This window comes from Liolophura sinensis, chromosome 6, assembly GCF_032854445.1.
Source record: "Liolophura sinensis isolate JHLJ2023 chromosome 6, CUHK_Ljap_v2, whole genome shotgun sequence".
Lineage (NCBI taxonomy): Eukaryota > Metazoa > Mollusca > Polyplacophora > Chitonida > Chitonidae > Liolophura > Liolophura sinensis.
This window is the reverse complement of record NC_088300.1, coordinates 68014813-68033532: the sequence shown is the minus strand read 5'-3', so window position 1 is coordinate 68033532 and position 18720 is coordinate 68014813. Positions and strand designations below refer to the sequence as shown.

General features: G+C 42.4%; 1 protein-coding gene across 1 annotated transcript in view; it reads right to left on the bottom strand.

The window, feature by feature from the left end:
* Nucleotides 1-8986: 8986 nt before the first annotated feature.
* Nucleotides 8987-18720, bottom strand: part of LOC135468591 (alcohol dehydrogenase-like) — a 48341-nt gene continuing 38607 nt past the window's right edge. The window contains exons 7-10 of the mRNA XM_064746931.1: nt 13375-13438; nt 11965-12083; nt 10362-10511; nt 8987-10063 (exon numbers count right to left, since the gene is read on the bottom strand). Of these exons, the coding sequence (XP_064603001.1) occupies nt 9956-10063; nt 10362-10511; nt 11965-12083; nt 13375-13438 (441 nt within the window). The 3' untranslated portion in view covers nt 8987-9955. The remainder of the gene's footprint in view (nt 10064-10361; nt 10512-11964; nt 12084-13374; nt 13439-18720) is intronic.

Here is an 18720-nt window from a genome sequence, read left to right as displayed (position 1 = left end):
GCCAGTTTTGATTTGACAAAGAGTATACGGACCTTGGAACAGGTGGCAATATTTCACCGGAATAATATCGACAAAACAGAAGACAAGTCAATGAAATTCTTAATTTGTAGACAAGCAAAAATAACAGAAACCCAAAAGAATTCTGGAAATTTGTTAACAAGTTTAACAAAGAAACCTGAACAAGTCGTCGCTTCTCCTGACAACAGGCACTACAGTTTTGTTAAAAAGTGGAACTCCCTGCACTATAACTAGATTTAAATTACAAAATGGGTTGGGTAACAGTGGATTTGATTATACACTCAGGTGAATCCGCCAATTAGTATTGAAGGCCTGAGGGAAATATAGGAAGATTTGAAAAATGCTGAGACACAGTCTAAGTGGCACAGATAACAACGCACAAAAATATATACTGACCCGCTTTAAAAACCATGAAAATATCACAGTAGTTTGAGAATAGCAATGGAAATCTCCATAGTTAGGGATTAGGGAGGCTCCACAGGTGTTGTCAGGTTTGATAGCCTTTATGTAAGTCGTGATCAAAACGCAAGAGGAAACAGGACTGAAAATGCATTTTTACTCCTGAAAAGCGAGAAAAGTTCAAAGTGTCATTACTTGTGGGTGAAGGAATGGGGTATGAAGATAAGGCATTCAAAGCCTATCCGCAGAGTCGCTGTAGCAGGGGAATAGCACTCCGGACGCAATGCCGCGAATGACACCTAAGGAACGGGAGCGCGCCATTGTCTTGATTGAAATTGGTCAGACTACATGGGCCATAGCAGCAGGGTTTGGATGTCACGATAGTCACCACAAGGCTGAACCAGCCATTTCAGCAAACAGGACGTGCCATAGACCGGCAACGAGCAATGCAACCACGTGACAACAGTCAGGGAAGACCGATAGATTTTGAGGGCTCACCTGCGCGATCGAACACTTCCGGCATCGAGAACAGCAGTTACCATCGTAGATCGTACGCCGGCAACTTCGCGCCGTTGGTTTACGTGTCCGTCGCCCTTGCGTTGACCCGATGGACTCTAAAGCAATAGTGACTTCCACGCTGGCATGACTTCCAAATCTCCTCAAATCCAGATTTCACCTCAGGAACGCCGATGGACATACACGTGCCTGACGTCGAAGTGGTGAACGTTATCACGATGATTGTGTTGTGCAGACTGATCGATGGGGGCGCCGAAAGTATGATGGTTTGGAATCGCCACACAGCACACAGGATTCAGTGCTACAGGCGAGATACATGTATTTTCATCTCATACTCAGCAACGTTCGTTGTATTACTATTCCAAAGTAAGGATAAACGAATCCATCTTATCGACGTGGCAATAAACAGATGTTCAAGCATGATTTACCAATTGGTATAACGATTACTCTTTAATAATTTTTGCATACAGTCGTATTTGTACAAAGATAGGTATCATTTCGACTACGTTTTTCAACCAACTAAAATCACAAATGCTTTTCTGTTATTTGATTTTTTTATGTGATTGGTGTTTTACTCCATGTTCAAGAATATTTCACTTACACGACGGCGGCCAGCATCATGGTGGGAGGAAACCGGGCAGAGCCCTTTGTTCATTTTTCCTGGAGTTACAGTGGGAAGATAAAATAATGAAAATGACGTTCAAAATTCTAGCTAATACATAACCGAAAGAGTGCATTTATATTGGCTCAATTATCCGTGCACCTCCTTTTTAGTCTACTGGTACTGAAGTGGTCACGTATGTGTTTTAGGTTAAGATATTTATATTGATATATTGATATGCGAATGTAGTTGTTTGATTTTCACAACCATTCATTTCATAAAAATGATATATATTTAAATGATGTAAAAAAAGAAATATTATATTGATATGCGAATGTTGTTATTTTGTTTTCACAACAATTCATTTCATAAGTGATATATATTTAAATGATGCAAAAAAAGAAAAACAATAAAAACAAACAAAACAAAAAACGTGGTTTTGTTTTCTTCCTCCCTGTGGAAGGGTATATCCCAAAAATAGGCCCTTTTCACTATCCGCCTCTGCTGATTCATGACGTCACACATGTCCTCCCGTTCAGTCTTATAACCTGAGATTTCGAGGTCACGATATCCTGGAGGATTCTAGATATACAAAAGCGTATACGCCATTATCAATTTGTGGCAGTAGTGGACGACTTCGTGGTCATCAGGAACATCGCTCGATGGAGCACACTGCTTTCTGTCGGTCAGGCCCGCGCTTTGAAAACTTCAGGGCTTTCTTCAACTTCCTTTAAACATTGCCGTAGTCTTCGGAATGATGTGTATAGCGCTTTGCTTTACAATATTTTAAACACGATACATTTTGGCAACCTGGAGATTGCCTTTTTGGCTTAGGAGATAGGAACTTTAGCGGTAGGGCACCGTACGGTATTTGCACGCTATGAAAGGCTGAATAAGGCCCTTCTTGCTATAAAATCCTTACATTTACTACTATGAAGAACTTAGTCCCAAATATCAACTTGTTGTAATACGCTTAAAACCCCTCAGCTTGGAGAGTAAAACAAGACGCAGCGACGAAAGTGTGATAGTTGACAAAAGGTCAGACGTAACCAGAGTAACTCGCCCACTGATCAATATGACTCAGGGTTTCATTTGAACTGTTCATCTAAATGACTTAAAAATAACTTAAGTACATTTGAGGAGTATGTCATTAAAACATAGACATTCATATGGTTTGGAAGAGGTTCTAGTTTATAATGTGAGAATATGCTTATATCAACAGATTGCTGTAAAGTGTGTTTACCCTTCGAAAAATATTCGAAGAAATAATTAAGATGATGGGAATAATGAGTGGGGTCGTGAGACTGGGAACAGCTCATGTCAGTAGAAAAATATAATACACTGATATTAATACATGCGCGTGTTAGGTGCTTACAAATCGTAAACACAAGGAAACATAAACACATACTACATTATGTAATGTGTCAAATGAGAAGGATCAAGTCACACTGTGATCGTTACACTTAATGTTTCGCTCAAAATATTTGACCATGTTAATATATCTTCTTAATAAAACACAAATATTTTGAAATGTTGTTGCGGCATATATATATAATTATTTTGAAATTCTGTTCATGGACTGTGGTAGTTTGATATCGCCTTATTGAGCAGTGGAGAGAACCGCTCAAGAATTTGTCAGACTCACGGCGAGTGGCATTCATGAGTATTCCCTTGCAGGCATGCTTCGGCCAGCGGGAAAAGATACACCCTACGTATACTGCGCAATAATTGGTAACACTATCTTCATTATACACCATTCGAACTTGCAATAAATGAGCAGAATATATATATATATATATATATATATATATATATATATATATATATATATATATATATATATATATATATATATATATATATAGCACACAGGAAATCCACGGCCATCCGAATTTCCATTCGTATTTGCCACTTGTTAGATTTATTGATTTTCACACTTTTGTTTCCGAAAAGCAAAGGCATGTGAAGATTTGTCTAAGTGAAGCTTAACGGTTAACACAGTACATTGTATCTCGTCTTCACCGCGATGCAGGTTTAAGCAGTCTGTGTTAGTGTCTTCTTCGCTTATCCTCTAACAGTGTATATGTAGTGTACCCATAAGCTCCCTGATACAGTACACGTCCTTGGAAACCACTGCCGTCAAGAGCGTAACCACGGAATGAGTGTGATACAGTAGGAAACTGCAAGCAAGTCTCGTCATCAATACAGTCACATGGTATCTTACCGGCCCTAAAAGGTAACCCCATTCAGGTACTTGTTGCTCCACAAAGCACACGTACATGTGGGTGAGTCACCAAACTGCGATCCGCTGCCTATGTGCCATATGACCAACGGATCTGTTTTCATCGTCTGGGGAATTGTTATATGTGTTATATTGCATATGTATGGTATAAATATAGGCCACTAACAGCTTGAAGAGAGACCTACATATGTCTTGATACGTACGTGGGATGATCTGCCAGTAACGTGTACAGGTTGTGTCGGATTTCGTCTCACCATAATGCTTGACGTCATCGTGTAAAGTGAAATATTCTTGAGTAACACTGCTCAAATACATCAAATGTATTTTGATGTCTTGTACGTCTGATAAACATTTGTCACGTTCAGTTATATCGGCATAGTCAATCCAACACTCCACATAAGTTTCTGCGAATGTATTGATTAAATAAAGGGCCAAATGAATTGCTCCAAAGACTTGCATTAAAGTTTATTTGTTATCAAAGTAATGCTGGGTGAAAACAAAGTTAAATGTATGCCACATTGAGATGTTTTGGAAATTCATACAAGATGACCTAAAAAAACTTTCGTTGACAACAATTGGTGAGAAATATTTTGGATTCACGGAGATCCTCGGAGATTTTATCGGAAAATATTACTGAAATCAACAACATGTGGAATCTGTCAACAACAAACTTGCTACGTCTGTGACGTCATGCATTAACATTTCAGACACCTGTTTGTGTCATTGTATGAGAAAACAACTAACTAAAGGTTAAAATGATTCTTTAATACATTTTTATTATTTGCCTGTACAGAAACAAACTGAATATTACAATGGATGCATGTCAACGTAAACCTGTAACGTCTGAACCTGTGATATATACATTTTCTGTCTTGCCTAAACTAAAGCAAATTTCATTGATGGTCACTTGTTTTATGGGAGAAATTTACTGATGCATTATGATCAGTGAACAAACAAGAGCAATGTCTATGACGTCATCCAGTAAAAATTTCAGCTAGTTCTTCTCTCGCCATTCATCACGAACTTACGCATCCCCAGGCCAAAAATAGCAGATTCCAATGTCAATTCAACTGACGATACGAGGAGAGAAATGACAAGCGCATCTGTCAGCCATTCAACCCACGTGTGCACTACTAGTTTTCACGTTGGTGCACGTGTTCGCTTCTGCTTAAAGTCCACTTTGAATTCAATCAAATCCATCCATTTATCTGCTGCGTCTGCAAGCCAGTCGGTTTGTCAGGTACCTGTCGAAGGTTGACAGTTTACTCCGGACATTCCGATTTCTTCGACTCAAACAACATCTCTCATTGCAGCACAAATCAAACCAATCAATCAGTCAATCAACTGACCATTCAACGACTCATCCGTTTTTACAAGATAGGATACAAATTACTTTTTGTCTCTCTGGTTCGAGTTTAAAGAAAACACTAAAATAAAGTATGTATCAGTTGAAAGACCATTAAAAACTGTCCTGAAAAATAGATTTATTATATTTAACAATTTGTTTAGACTAGTAAAATGCATTTGAATATTTTATTCTGTGGTAGTGTTTTCTGACCACAGTTGGGCCAGTGACGTCATATCAGATTTTTGCCACTTAACACACATTATACTACTACATTTCATCATTCAAAATGCATACACACATAGATCTATGAATGCAGTCGCCGATTTGACCTTGAAACGAATTATTTCAGGCAGAAAAAGATGTAACGTTCTGAGTCATAATCAGGAATCTGATCTTTTAACAACATTTTACTCGGTCATAAAAATTCTAGAAAAAATAAATCCAACTATTTTCCTAGACAGTTTTAATGGTTTTCCATCTGATAAATATTTCATTGTAGCCTCAATCTAAACAATCCCAACTATAACCTGGCTGTTCTTCCACCCTTCCACCTGATCGTAGTTGAACACAAATCCAATCAAATAAAATCCACCAATTATCCAGCCTGTCAACCTATCAATCTCATGTCATCCGCCGTGTTTTTGTATGAAAGGATATAGATCTATTATACCTTGTCTGCTTGTTTACTTCCAGGTTTAAGTGGCCTCGAACACATTACGACAGAAAAGTAGTACATATAATTACGAGCCTTTATTTTTTTCTGTTTAGGTGGCTACCTGAGGTTTTCATGTATCTGATATTTATAGACCTGTCTCGCTAGAACACTATCTGCATTAAGACTGGTATGTAGGGATTTACGAATGCCTTTTAGAGTCTGTCACAGTACACGGACACCGGACAGACATGTATTTCTCTTATTCCCCAATGGGGAGAATCTATGAAATACCAACGCAACCCATTTTAGAATTTTGGAAGACTGACTGGCTGGGAAGATACTATGTGCTCCTGACGCCAGGGCTATACAAATACGAGGTTATTGCGGTATTGGCCATACGCCCGCGGTGTTTGCTTCGTATCCATAAACTCAAGGCCTACATACATTTTATACATTCATATAAAAAAATCCTTACACTTTTTGTCAGTTTTCGGCTCGTACTTTTCTAGATCCAACGTTTCGGGACACCAATTAATGCTGAATTGCTCAAAACTGTTTGTACTGTCTGGGGAGCGGATAGCCTTTTAAGCGACCACCTCTGACCCCCGGACCCCAACTTTTAGTCTCTTAAAACTGTTTTTAACCATGTCGTTTTTACGGCTCAGTACTCTTTAACCCCCATATCTCGATGCCTCGACTTTGAATGTTTGTTGAAGAATACGTATATATGGCAATCTAGCGTCGCGGAACCTCCGGAACTTAAGGGGACTCAAATTTGAATGAATCATTTAAAACATCAGTTACATTTACTTTTCTTTTTCATTCGATTGTATTTTTATTTTATTTTTATTTGATTGGTGTTTTACGCCGTACTCAAGAATATTTCACTTATACGACGGCGGACAGCATTATGGTGGGTGGAAACCGGGCACAGCCCGGGGGAAACCCACGACCATCCGCAGGTTGCTGACAGACCTTCCCACTTACGGCCGGAGAGGAAGCCAGCATGAGCTGGACTTGAACTCACAGCGACCGCATTGGTGAGAGGCTCCTGGGTCATTACGCTGCGCTAGCGCGCTAACCGACCATTCGATTGTAATTGACTTCCGGAGTTGGAAGTGAAAACGCGTTAGGATGTATGAATATACCACATATGTAACGCACAACAAAGATGGAAATGAATTGTGTTATAATTGCAAGGTTGAGGTAGAGGACGATCTTTATAAATCGTCCTAAGAATGTATACCTTATACCGAAAGCTTAAACATGTATATTCTTCAGAAATTTTTTTACGAAACAGCGAAGGTTCAATCCTTCAAAAATTTTTTCCGCGCGTAACCGATCCAAAGCTTCATTAATGTCATCCAGTCTGATATACACCTTGGGTGGAGCCATAATCAACACAAAAAAGAGCACACCGCTTGTATAAAACACCTACATTGAAATAAAAAAAAAAGAAATTTGTTTCGTTTTCTCTTTTACGATAGATATGTTAAAGAGTTCATATATGGAAATTATGGTGTAACTGCGAACTTGGCAGATATGAAACTTAATTACTATCCTCTCTTGCCCAAACACTTGAATCGGCCCAAAAGTGAATCTAAACAAAATGGTGTTCTTGTTCAAGAGGGTGAATAGATGTGTCCTGAGCGACCCATGCGCCATTCCAAACGTAGCGCGAGTGCCTGTCCAAATGTAGCGTGTGGGCGTGTCCGAAACGACACATGCGCCTGTCCAAAAAGGTGAGTTCGTGTGTCTGTCCAAAACGAACGATATCATTTAGGGATAAATTCATACTGCCTTCAAACCACCCTACGCATACCAAGGTACCGGCCTGTATATATAATAATGTGTAGTCGCAGCTAAACCTGAGAGCCGGCATATACAAAATAACACACCAGATAAGTCTCTTGTTTAAAGCTAGTGATTGGAAGTTCAGATATATGAACTATTTTAGTAAGGGAATATAACAAAATGCGCTAGACAAAGTGCAACGTCTCATCATTTGTAAGGAGGAAATTCAGATTTCCAAACTTACCTTAATCTTTATTCCCTTCCCTCATTTTTTTTTTATTTCTATCTTGGTTCAGTATCAGTAGTTAATATACTGGGCAGAAATAACGATAATGTAATAACAGAAGTAAACCGAAACAGAAACAACAGCAACGACAGCAAGAACAACAATAACAAATCTTATATATATCAAGATAAAAACACTAACCATTGACAGGCAGTTAAATGCTTTGGGGGCTGTCGTGGGGTTGTTCACCATGTCTAGGACGACATTTGTCTGTTTACTGGAGCTAGCCTCTTTCGCTCTTTGCACGATGTTAGCTTCCTCGGAAAGGGGGAAATGAATGATATTGTAATATAGGCAATAGATTTGAGTAGATATGGTGTAATATATTACAAATGAATTATCCAGAATAGAATGTCAAAAAGACCGATGACAGTTCACGCTCGTCAGTAGCTTATTATTTAACGAAGTAAGGTGGAAAGTTTAGCGAATAGGCTGTGAACCTTATGGACAGAATCGTACAAGATTGTATACTTATTTATTTATTTGGTCGTTGTTTTATGCCGTACTCAAGATTATTTCACTTCAACGATGGGGGTCAGCATTATAGTGGGAGGAAACCATTGACTCACTCAAGTCCTCAATCCTCGATTGCTTATTGTCCCTAAGGTCCAACTACAATAAACAGGGGAATCTCGGAAATTCGCTTATTGTGACTAAGATCCGACAACGATGAACAGGGGAATCTCGAAAATTCCCTTATGGTGACAAAGATCCGACAACGATGAACAGGGGAATCTCGGAAATTCCCTTATTGTGACAAAGATCCGACAACAATGAAACTGAGGAACCTGGGAAATTCCTTGTCCGAAAATGGTTGTGCCTCGAGGATAACGCACGATTTCTTCGGCTATAAAACACCCAGTTGACAGACTTACTATGCAGTTCAACGTTCTCCACCATTTATAGTCCCGTTGACCACTTCTTTTTGTATGATTCCATCCTATTTTCGAACTTTTTATACTTTCTTAGTCATTAAGTAGTTTGTGTTCAACGTTGTTCTGGGAATTGCGATTACTGACCCGGAACGACCTTATTGGTTGACGGCTGGTATACGAATATCTGTTTCAACGCATAGATTCAGAATCACTCTAAAGAATCGAAAGATGAATTGAAGAAGACAAGGCATGTTTCCAGTGAAAAGCTGTATTTTAATACACACTCGTTTCATTTGAAAATTTAAAAATCATAATACTTTTCTCAAATGCACATGGTTTAATGTAGCTAAGCACAACTTTAAAACAATTACAAAAAAAGCACAGTGCACTTATTTGTACACATTGTCAGTTTCGTGTCGAAAGACTGATCGACTACAATTTCTGATATTTTGCAGCACTGCATTCGGACGACCAAGTTAGAGTACATGCATAAGAATTAGAGGTTGCTTGTTGGCCGCTCTGTGTAAATACCAATTTTGGCTAGATTTTACACTCCTGGTTTCCTGGTAGGAACATCCAAGGCCGTAAAACTATATAATTATAGCACCCATTTCATTGGTTAAGCTCACACCCGGATTTTACCAATCATATGGTACGATTCAAATTTAAATATATTGATAACACGACATGATATGTCACGGGAATTCCTTATATGAGGAATCAAGATGACCATGTAAAAAGAGTCGCAGTCTGCATAAAGGCATTGGTGTCCATCTTATTTTGGATGTGGATGTGGATGAGGATATATTTTGATCTACCTTTGATACACATTTTGATGCTTGCGGACATACTGATAGAATCACATCACAGTGTTTGTGAACGAATACAGTCAACTTGGATTTTTTTCAGACATCACAAACTGAAAATGTCAGTCTGTTTAAACCTGGGAAATTCATTCCTGATTTCATTGTGTTTCCTAATTATGGCTTGTTATTGAAATCTTCACAGCGATTTTTTTATGTTTCTTGACAGGCACAAAAATACAACATCATCTAATAAAATTCCGAACCTTGACCTATAGGTATCATGCACAATTTCCAGTCGATGAAGAGCTCCAAATGAGCAGGTAGCTTAAAAACACCCCAAAAAGTTGCAATTTATCTAGGTTATTGTATTTATACCACACACACAGTTTGAAGAACTTTTGATGAAAAGAGTTCATCAGTCGTAGCGAATGAGACAGCGACCAGCAATCTTTCCCGCACGTAAGCGATCCAAGGTGTCATTGATATCGTCCAGTTTGACGTACTCCTTTGGAGGGGGGTTGACCTAAAAGAGACGAATACAGCTCATTAAGTTGGGTTCTGCTAAACGTAACTACCGGTACTCCCTTCCTCTGTTTGCAAAGGCGTTTGAACATGAAACTTATCATGCCTTTATCAAGAATTCTGACGGTTTCATTATACGCATATATTACCAGACCATCTCTTGGGCGCCATGCAGGCGATACAGAATGTTGATCTATACGAGAATAAACGTTATGGGAACGTAACCATATTCACAAGAAAATTTTTCGGGAAAAATTATTACTTTATTAGTTTTAAAGAAATCTTACACCCAATCTCACCTGTTTCTCGGACACCAATTGGATTAACTCTTTCATCGAAGGCACACTCCCCACATAACACCCCAAGATCTTCCTCCCTCGTAGTGGCAGAAGAGGCAGGCATAAATCCATACCTCCTCCAAACAGACCGACGCAAACCAAGGCTCCACCCTACAAACAAAAACAACAACAAAAGAACGGACTTTAACGCTGTGTATCAGTGTATTCTTCGTATATGACTTTCAAATGTTTTGGAAATTCAGTTTCTGGTACATCAACACCTTAATATTTAGGCTACTGTCCTATGTCAGTCCTATAGCCTCAGTCACATATAACCAGGATATGACTAGAAAGCTGATGAAATATTTTACCTTGTCAGTGCGGTTCCTCAACAGTAAGACTACGGATAATCAAGTTATGACTACCGACTCCCGTCATAGCCTTACGTGAGAAGGTCTGTCAGCCGCCTTCAGCCGATTTCCCCCCACCATGAAGCTGGCCACCGTCGTATAAGTGAAATACTGAGTACGGCGTAAAACACTAGTCAAATAAATAAATAAATAAATGCGGATAACTACGATGGTCCGGCGTAGACCGTAGCAGGTCAGTAGTGTAAACGCTAAACGTGCCGGATTCAAAATGGTGTGAAAATGGTGCTCACGGTATGGAACATCATGGTCAAAATTCATCCAGGACGACCCCCGGTGACGTACCTCGGATCCTCTGGGGTTATATCCGGGGACATCCGCAGTGGTACTGAGCACAGCCACTGAGCAAACAGTGTTGTCACCCTCTTTCAAAAACACTTCGTCTATCCAGGGTCCCCACGGAAATACTATGATGGCGCTACATATACAGACCCATTATCACCAACCCGTTGATACTGCGGATTTATTGTGGTACTAGAGAATCTACGAAAGGCCGTGGGTTTCCTCTGGGCTGTGCCCTGTTTCCGCCAACAAAAATGCTGGCAACTTCCGTCGTATAAGGGAAATTTTCTTGCTGACGGTGTAAAACGTCAGTCAAGTAAATATATAAATGGGGCACTAGACAGTTAAAAGGATTATCCCGGATATCCACAGATGTTTTAAACAGTTCAAAACGCCCGAAGCTACCTTCGAACCACATATGGCCAAGCAAAACCACTACTGGGTTCTGTGTCAACATACTAGCTGAGCGAGGCGTTTTGTCTGGTAAGGTATTTACAGTTATGTACAATGGTATTTTAAAGGTATCGATCTGCAATAATGTGACAGCATCGTTATATGACTAAAATCATGATGAAAACGACACTAATTCCGGAGTAAACAAAGAACCAAAATAAAAACTAGAGCGCAAACCACATTCAAATTCATACATTCCATTATATGAAGACGAAGCTCTACAAAGATGTGTCCTATCCACAGTGGTGGAGAATCGTTTAAAGATTTCCTGGATACATATCGCCATTATTACCAAAATTGACTGGTGATTAGGCAAAGGCCAAGTTGTGTGCAGAATTTCATTCAAATCCGTCAGTAATGTCCTCCACAAAGCTGCGGTCATACACACCGACATATAAAAAATGATCTCCTTTATCAGTTGATACAGACACATTTTATGGGAGGTAACTCTGAGCACCTACCTTTGCAAGGCATTCGTTTCCCCTGCTGGCTGTTATTGGCATGTTCACCAGATCTATTGCAGCGTGTATCTCGTTGTCATCACCTGCAGCAAGCGTTCGTTTTTCGATCTCCGCTTCATCTAACGAAGAGAACAGTTACACGATCCTCATACAATATCTCAAAGAAACAGTTATCGACTTAATGTTTGATAAGTACGGTATGATTTGTCTGCACACACTCGTTATCCTAAATATTTATTTATTTATTTGATTGGTGTTTTATTCCTTACTCAAGAATATTTAAACGACGGCGACCAGCATTATGGTGGGAGGAAACCGGGCAGAGCCCGGGTAAAACGCACGACCATCCACAGGTTGCTGGCAGACCTTCCCATGTACGGTTATCCTAAATATGTTAGTAGGCCTAAGACTGGGTCGTAACTTGGTGGAAGTTCAAATTCAAAACTTGGTTTGACTTCTTTGATTCCAAAATTTAAACGGTTGGTTGGTTTACCCATGTCGGCTTTACCTTTTCTGCACTTCGGATTAGAATCAATGTATACCAAATATAAAGAACGAGTTCAACTCGTTAGGGTTAGTGAAATTTTCTGTGAGCGCCTCAGCTGGCTTGAGCTAAAGGCATGAATGCCATGAACGAACTGGATTGATCCAGTATATGTATAGTCAAGATAAGCCGGAAAGCCAATATAGGGGTTAAATGTTCATCAGCATTTCTTAAATAATTCATTTAACTCATTGGTGTTTAACACCGCTTTTACTACCGCTGCGGCGGAGTGGGACATAGCCCAATCAGCTAAGTTAGATGCACTTTGACGTCAATCTCGATCGTGGACACGGAATTTTCCCCCGTGCTCTCCTTGTTCGTGTGGCCTCGTATTTATTTATTTCGCTGTTCATTTAAAGCAGCAATACTCAAAAATTTTTCATTTATTCAATGACGGTAAATTTTATGGGTCGAATGTACAAAGGAAACAACCGACTTTTGTCAACTTAGATTTGAAGTACGAACCTGCACGCTACGTTGTCAAATTATTTTCACCGAGGTCCCCTCTTCTTGTGATGGCGACGGTGAGAAAAATTAAGCAATCGGCGACCCTCGTATTTTTGCACCCCAATATTCGCTGAAAATCACTCTGCTTCATCATGTCACAAATAGGATAGTTTGTCAGTAAACGTAATTAAACCTGCATAACCCTTTGGTTTGAACCTTACAGATTTAAATTTAAAACAGCATCAGACTCATCCGTAACTGGAATCAAACCTGTGCTCTTATTGGTCAGGATCATATCAGATCATTTTTCGACCACTCCACCAAGTATCCAATTTTTACAATTTTTGTAATTCACGAATTCACAATTCAAAACGATTTCTGACTCTGATATTGGATCGTTATACCATTAAGTTACTCACCGTCACTATTCCACAATACAGTTTTATCAGCGCCATGCTTTTTAGCCACCTCCAGTTTCTCTTCCTGTCCGTGAGAAAAAAAAATTCAGTGCGTTGTGTAAGCTGTTGTGTAAGCATATGGTAGGCCTTTATGACTGAGCCAACTGTATTTAGTTATTCAGTGCCCTCAACACTATTAGTAGTATATGCAATAAGGGTTCTGGCACACCTTCCCCTGGGGCCCTCCCCATAACAAATAGAGATTCCCAACCCCCATTCCCTGCTTTCCCCCTAATTCCCCTTAGGCGCTTATTTACAAGTCACGCTTATTTACAAGTCTAGCCTACACACACACATTGATATGAGGCGACCTAGTTGCATTTAACAGATAAGGCGTATAGTCTATATATAAGCCGGCTGTGTTGCACAACAGGGTGATTCAGCTCATTTTCTCCCCCAGGATAGGGCTTAAACTACGGGTTTTTATGAAAACTAATGTGACAGTCTTTTTCAAGCGTGTCTTGTTTGAATAAGATCAGTATTTTTTTTAGGAGGATTGGAGATATTTTGTTTGTGCGGAAAAGTCCTTCCAATATAGCTTATGTTTCGTGGGTCCTGGGATATAGCTCAGTCGGCTGACAGAGGTGGGAAAGGCGCTGTGTGTAAGGGGTATATTCATATACTACATATATAAGGGGATGTTTGCTAGCTCAAATCCGATCTGGTCTCCTGTATATGTAGTATATGAATACATTCCCTGCATATGCGCCGGGCTCTACGCACTTCTAGGAATCTCTGCAACTTTCGACAGTTTCGGGGGCAGAGAGACCTTACCAAGGGGTGTTGTAGATGGCCCAAAGGTAGTGGGATGTGTCAGCGCCAATTAACCCCCCTAACGGTGGTCGCTAGCGCACAAAATCCGGAGCCCGCCGTTAGGGTGGTGATTAATTGGTTAACAAGGCAGAGCTATAAACCAGGCCTTTTGCTTTTTTGGACTATGGGTTCGAGCCCCACTCTGGGCAGATTTTTTTTTTTACCCACAGGCACCAGGCTAGCCAGTACACTGTTTCAAAGTGTATTAACATTATATGTATGTATACTAGATTGTAAATATTTTTCTAACATGTAAGTTTTCAAAGTGTATTCATATATGTATTCAGATGACAGAAATGATGTTTGACATGCACTACTGTGTCACCGTGCCAAAAGTTAATTTCTCGACATAGATATGTGACTGATAGTACGTGTATTTGAATTGTTTCTTGTTTTGTTTTTGTTTTTTGTATTTTACAAAGTTTATTTCTACCTACTGTGACTTAGCTGCTCAAATCGTATGATGATTGGTAACACTACTCTTTTTAGTGAGTGACAGTCACAGATTCAGTGGTGATAATTTTGCCTGTTCTCAGTCTCAGTTGTAAGAGCTATGTATACTGTATTCTGATTTGGTTCTGTTGCATTTTAATGTGAAGTGGTGTAACTGTTACAGGGGCCTCAAGCGACAGCCCCCAAACCCCCTGCCTTTTGGACGCCCTATTGTCAGATCTTGACTAATGCCCTGACCCCGGGGCTCTCGAGACATAGCATGGGGGTTGCCCTGGTTCCAAACAAGTCCCCCATGGACACCTCCCCAGAACATTATTCGGAAAGAGCGTTTTTCAGCTCTTGCCGAGCTAGTTTTCGGCCGCGATCTATAAGCTGTTTTTTCGTGCTTTCATCGATCTCTACGGCTTTGAATACCTTACGAGACTTAACGCGTATCTCCTGCTTCAGATCAGAGTAGTTCTTGAGCTCCTGAACGATTTGCTTGAACTCTACGTCTGAAATAACACCATCAGATAATGCCGTAGATACCTGCGCACGGATGCTGTTAAGTTTGGCCTCAGCCAACAGCCGTATATCATTATGTTTCTTGGCCTTTGCGTGAAGCTGGCGGCTAACGAATTTTCCGGCGACATTTAAGACACCGCAAGCTAGGGCCGCAGCTTCCATGGCCAAGACAGCAGGGGTTGCAATTATCGTTGTGAGTAGCCCCACGCCAACAACCCCTAGGCCAAAACCGGCCGTGAGCATGGCTGAATCAAGGGCCTCGGTGGCCAAGACACCACGCCGGTACTTTTTGTACAAGGCCCGGCGGAGATCTCGCTCAGATTCAAGCTGCCTCTGTATTTCGCTGATATACTGCAGGCGATGGGCGTGCGTCACGCCCTCCGGCGGCGCGGTCGGGGCCAAGGGTGTTTTCGACCATAATCGTCGGCGCGGTCGGGACCAAGGGGTGGTCATTCGTAATCGTCCGCAAGGAGTCTTCATCCGTGATCGTCGGATACAGACGCCCCATATTGTCCGTCCTACGAATCAATAACGTCGGTTAGCTCTAAATTGTCATCGGGATTACTAACACGAAAGCGGTAAAGGCTTATGGCGCAGTCTAAATAGATTTCATCGAGATTTAAAACGCCCCCTGTGACGACTCGTATATCCTCGAGAGAGCTCCGGATGACTGGGTCGCCCTGGGCCGGTAATTTGATCATAAGTCTGAGATCCTTTCCACTGTGCTCTACAGGCCACCTTAGTTTCAACCCGGTAATCAAGGTGCAACGGCGACTGTCCGCGCCAAGTATGATCTCGAAGATAAGTATAGATCCAGCGTTTAGTAGTGGTAGTGCGGACTTAAAATCGGTTTGCGCGGTAAGACGCAAGTTCTCTACACCCGGCGGCGCCTTTAGTACGAAGCGGCCTCTTCTGTCCCAAGTCTAGAAGACAGCGGCTGGTTGGTACGTACGACACGAAATAGGTTCCGGAGTTGAAAACTTTTTTCAAATCGATCACGGTGGCCTGGACCGACATCGGGGTCACCTTCACATCTATCATCCAATCGGTGTCGCGAGCTCTGGCAAGAACAAAGCGGTCTTCAAAGCGAACTAATGAGAGTTTTTGTTCTTCAATCGCCTAAGACGGCGACCTGCGCTCTTGCTCTGCAGAGGATGAGACATCTTCAAGGGGAGCAAACGTGGTAGGTTCTGCTTACCCCCCCCCCCCCGTAATCTTTATGCGGTTGTACTTGCCACTTTGAAACTGGAAGGCGTAGATTTTACCTTCCTGGCCTTGAAGTTCGAACTCCGACACATCTACCAAGTCGCTTAAAGACAGGCACGCAGACCTGGGACCGGCTGCGTCCACCATACTCATTGTATTTCTAGGGTAGTACTGAGGTACCCTACATTCATATACTTGCCGTCTTTGTCTAAAAGTGCCACGGTCAAGTGCGTTATATAGTCGGCGCGCAAGGTTTTGTACTGTGGGTTGGGAAATGAAACCGTCTTCCCGCAGTTAATCCCTTCACCAGTCACGGCGAAGGCTTTAAGTAGTGTGGAACCGCCACCGAAATCTGAGGTTATTCTCACGTTTTCTGAGGTGCTCAGTTCATCTAAATGCACGAAGACCAAGTTAGGTAGCTTTTCACCCTCCACAGTCCCCCCTTATGGACGTCATCCCTTCGGAGAACCCTAAGATGGGGGCAAGCTCTTGGAGTATTATTAAGGCATTTCTAGGGAGGGTAAGGACTAAGCGGCCCGTGGCTTCATTCAATCCCAGAGAAACCCCATATGTCCTTGTCCAGCGTACAGACATTGTAGTAGCCCGTCGGCACTTCAACACGTTTGCCCTCAAGCAAGAAGCCCACTCCGGAGGGGATATTCACCCAGGACAGGTAGAATGTTATCTCGCGAAGGGCGGTTTTAAGGCGGCTGTCGAGGTTTCTTAAGGGCATGAGGCAGCGTGTGCTGTGCCCCATTTAGAATGTCAGTCAATGTGATGAACATCTTAGCCACGATGAACAGCGAGGCTTACATGTTCAATAGAGAGGCCACTTACAAGGCTGGGGCATTTCATAGTATCCAAACCCACGCAGAGCAGCTCACGCGATTTGACATCTACATCGATAAAAAGAAGGCCTTTCCAGTCCAGTTCACAGATGTGTTGGCCAAGTACCGGCTGCCAAAAAAAACCGATAATGAAATTGCTCGGGCCTGGAACACCAATACTATGCAATTCTGGCAGAACCAAGTGGACTTCGCGGTCTGGTGCGCAACCACCGGCTGTGGTGTCTCTGCAAAAGACCATCTTCTCGCCCCCGACCAACGAATAAGGGCCCTGTACACGTTCCATGTGTATTACCAAGTTAGGCGGATCTTGGAAGAGATAAAGGCCCCCCTGCCGCAAGACAGAGCGTGGGCGACATTCAAAAACCCCTACGACGAGAGGGCCTATGAGAGGATTTGTAGGGAGTTCCGCGTAGATGCGCACACAGACTGGAGGCGCAATGGGGTAAATCACGGCCTCGGAGTGCATATTACTATATCACGAGAACGGGCTACAGCCCCATTGGCGTTCTCTAGAAAGCCTACAGCGCTCCACGTCGACTACATCGAGCAAGACGCCGAGGAGGCTTGGGCGGCGTTCATTGTCGACACATCCCAAGGATTCACGCAGCCGGGCGTAGAGCGCCTAAATGATTCCATCCGGACATACGTGTGGGCTATTCTAGGCGCCTAAGCGCAAACAAGGGCGCGTATTGTAGGCACGGGCACAGCCTTCGACAGTTTACCGCGAACGTCGACCTTCCGTCTGCTATCAAACGCTACCAGGACGTGCTACAGTATGCCGGGAGCGCTGTAGACTTTGTGTATGGCATAGGCATATATATGGCCCCAAGCGACATGCTTCTGCAGATCGGCTATGTGGCGAACTACAACAACAAAATCGTCGTGGCCACACAGGACAAGAAGCTAGGCACCAATGAGGGTGTGAACGCTAAAGTGTCGCCCACTGCACAAGCGCACACCTGACCACGGGATCGTAAAGCCGCAAGAAAACGTCCCACCACCCACCGCGCGCGTTCAGCATGTCGCTGCGCGCCGCAAAGCGGCTGAAGAACCTCTGAAGAACCAAACCAAAAGAATCACGATGCGGAGAAGACAGCCATCGTCGTCGCTGGGGTTGGTATCGGCTTACTGCTGCTGTGGACTATGCGTTAAATACTTAAATACTTGCGAACAGCCACGAGCACTAGGCCACCTACTGCGACGACTAGAGGCCAGACATTATCAGCCAGCCACCCAGCGGCTTTCCCGAGAAGGTTCAGTAGCCAGGACACGATACTGCCAATAATACCCGGAATCGCAGCGGCAGCCTTCCCAGCCAGCTTGCCAAGGGCGCGCGCCAGGGACTGGAGATGCTTTTTCACCCATTCTTTAAGACTACGCCCGTCGGATGAAGGTGACGTTGGCTGGGTGCCCCCGCCGGACCCGCCAGTCAGCGCCAGCTTTATCGCTAGCCCCAGTGTCGAGATCGCCATCCGAATTGCCG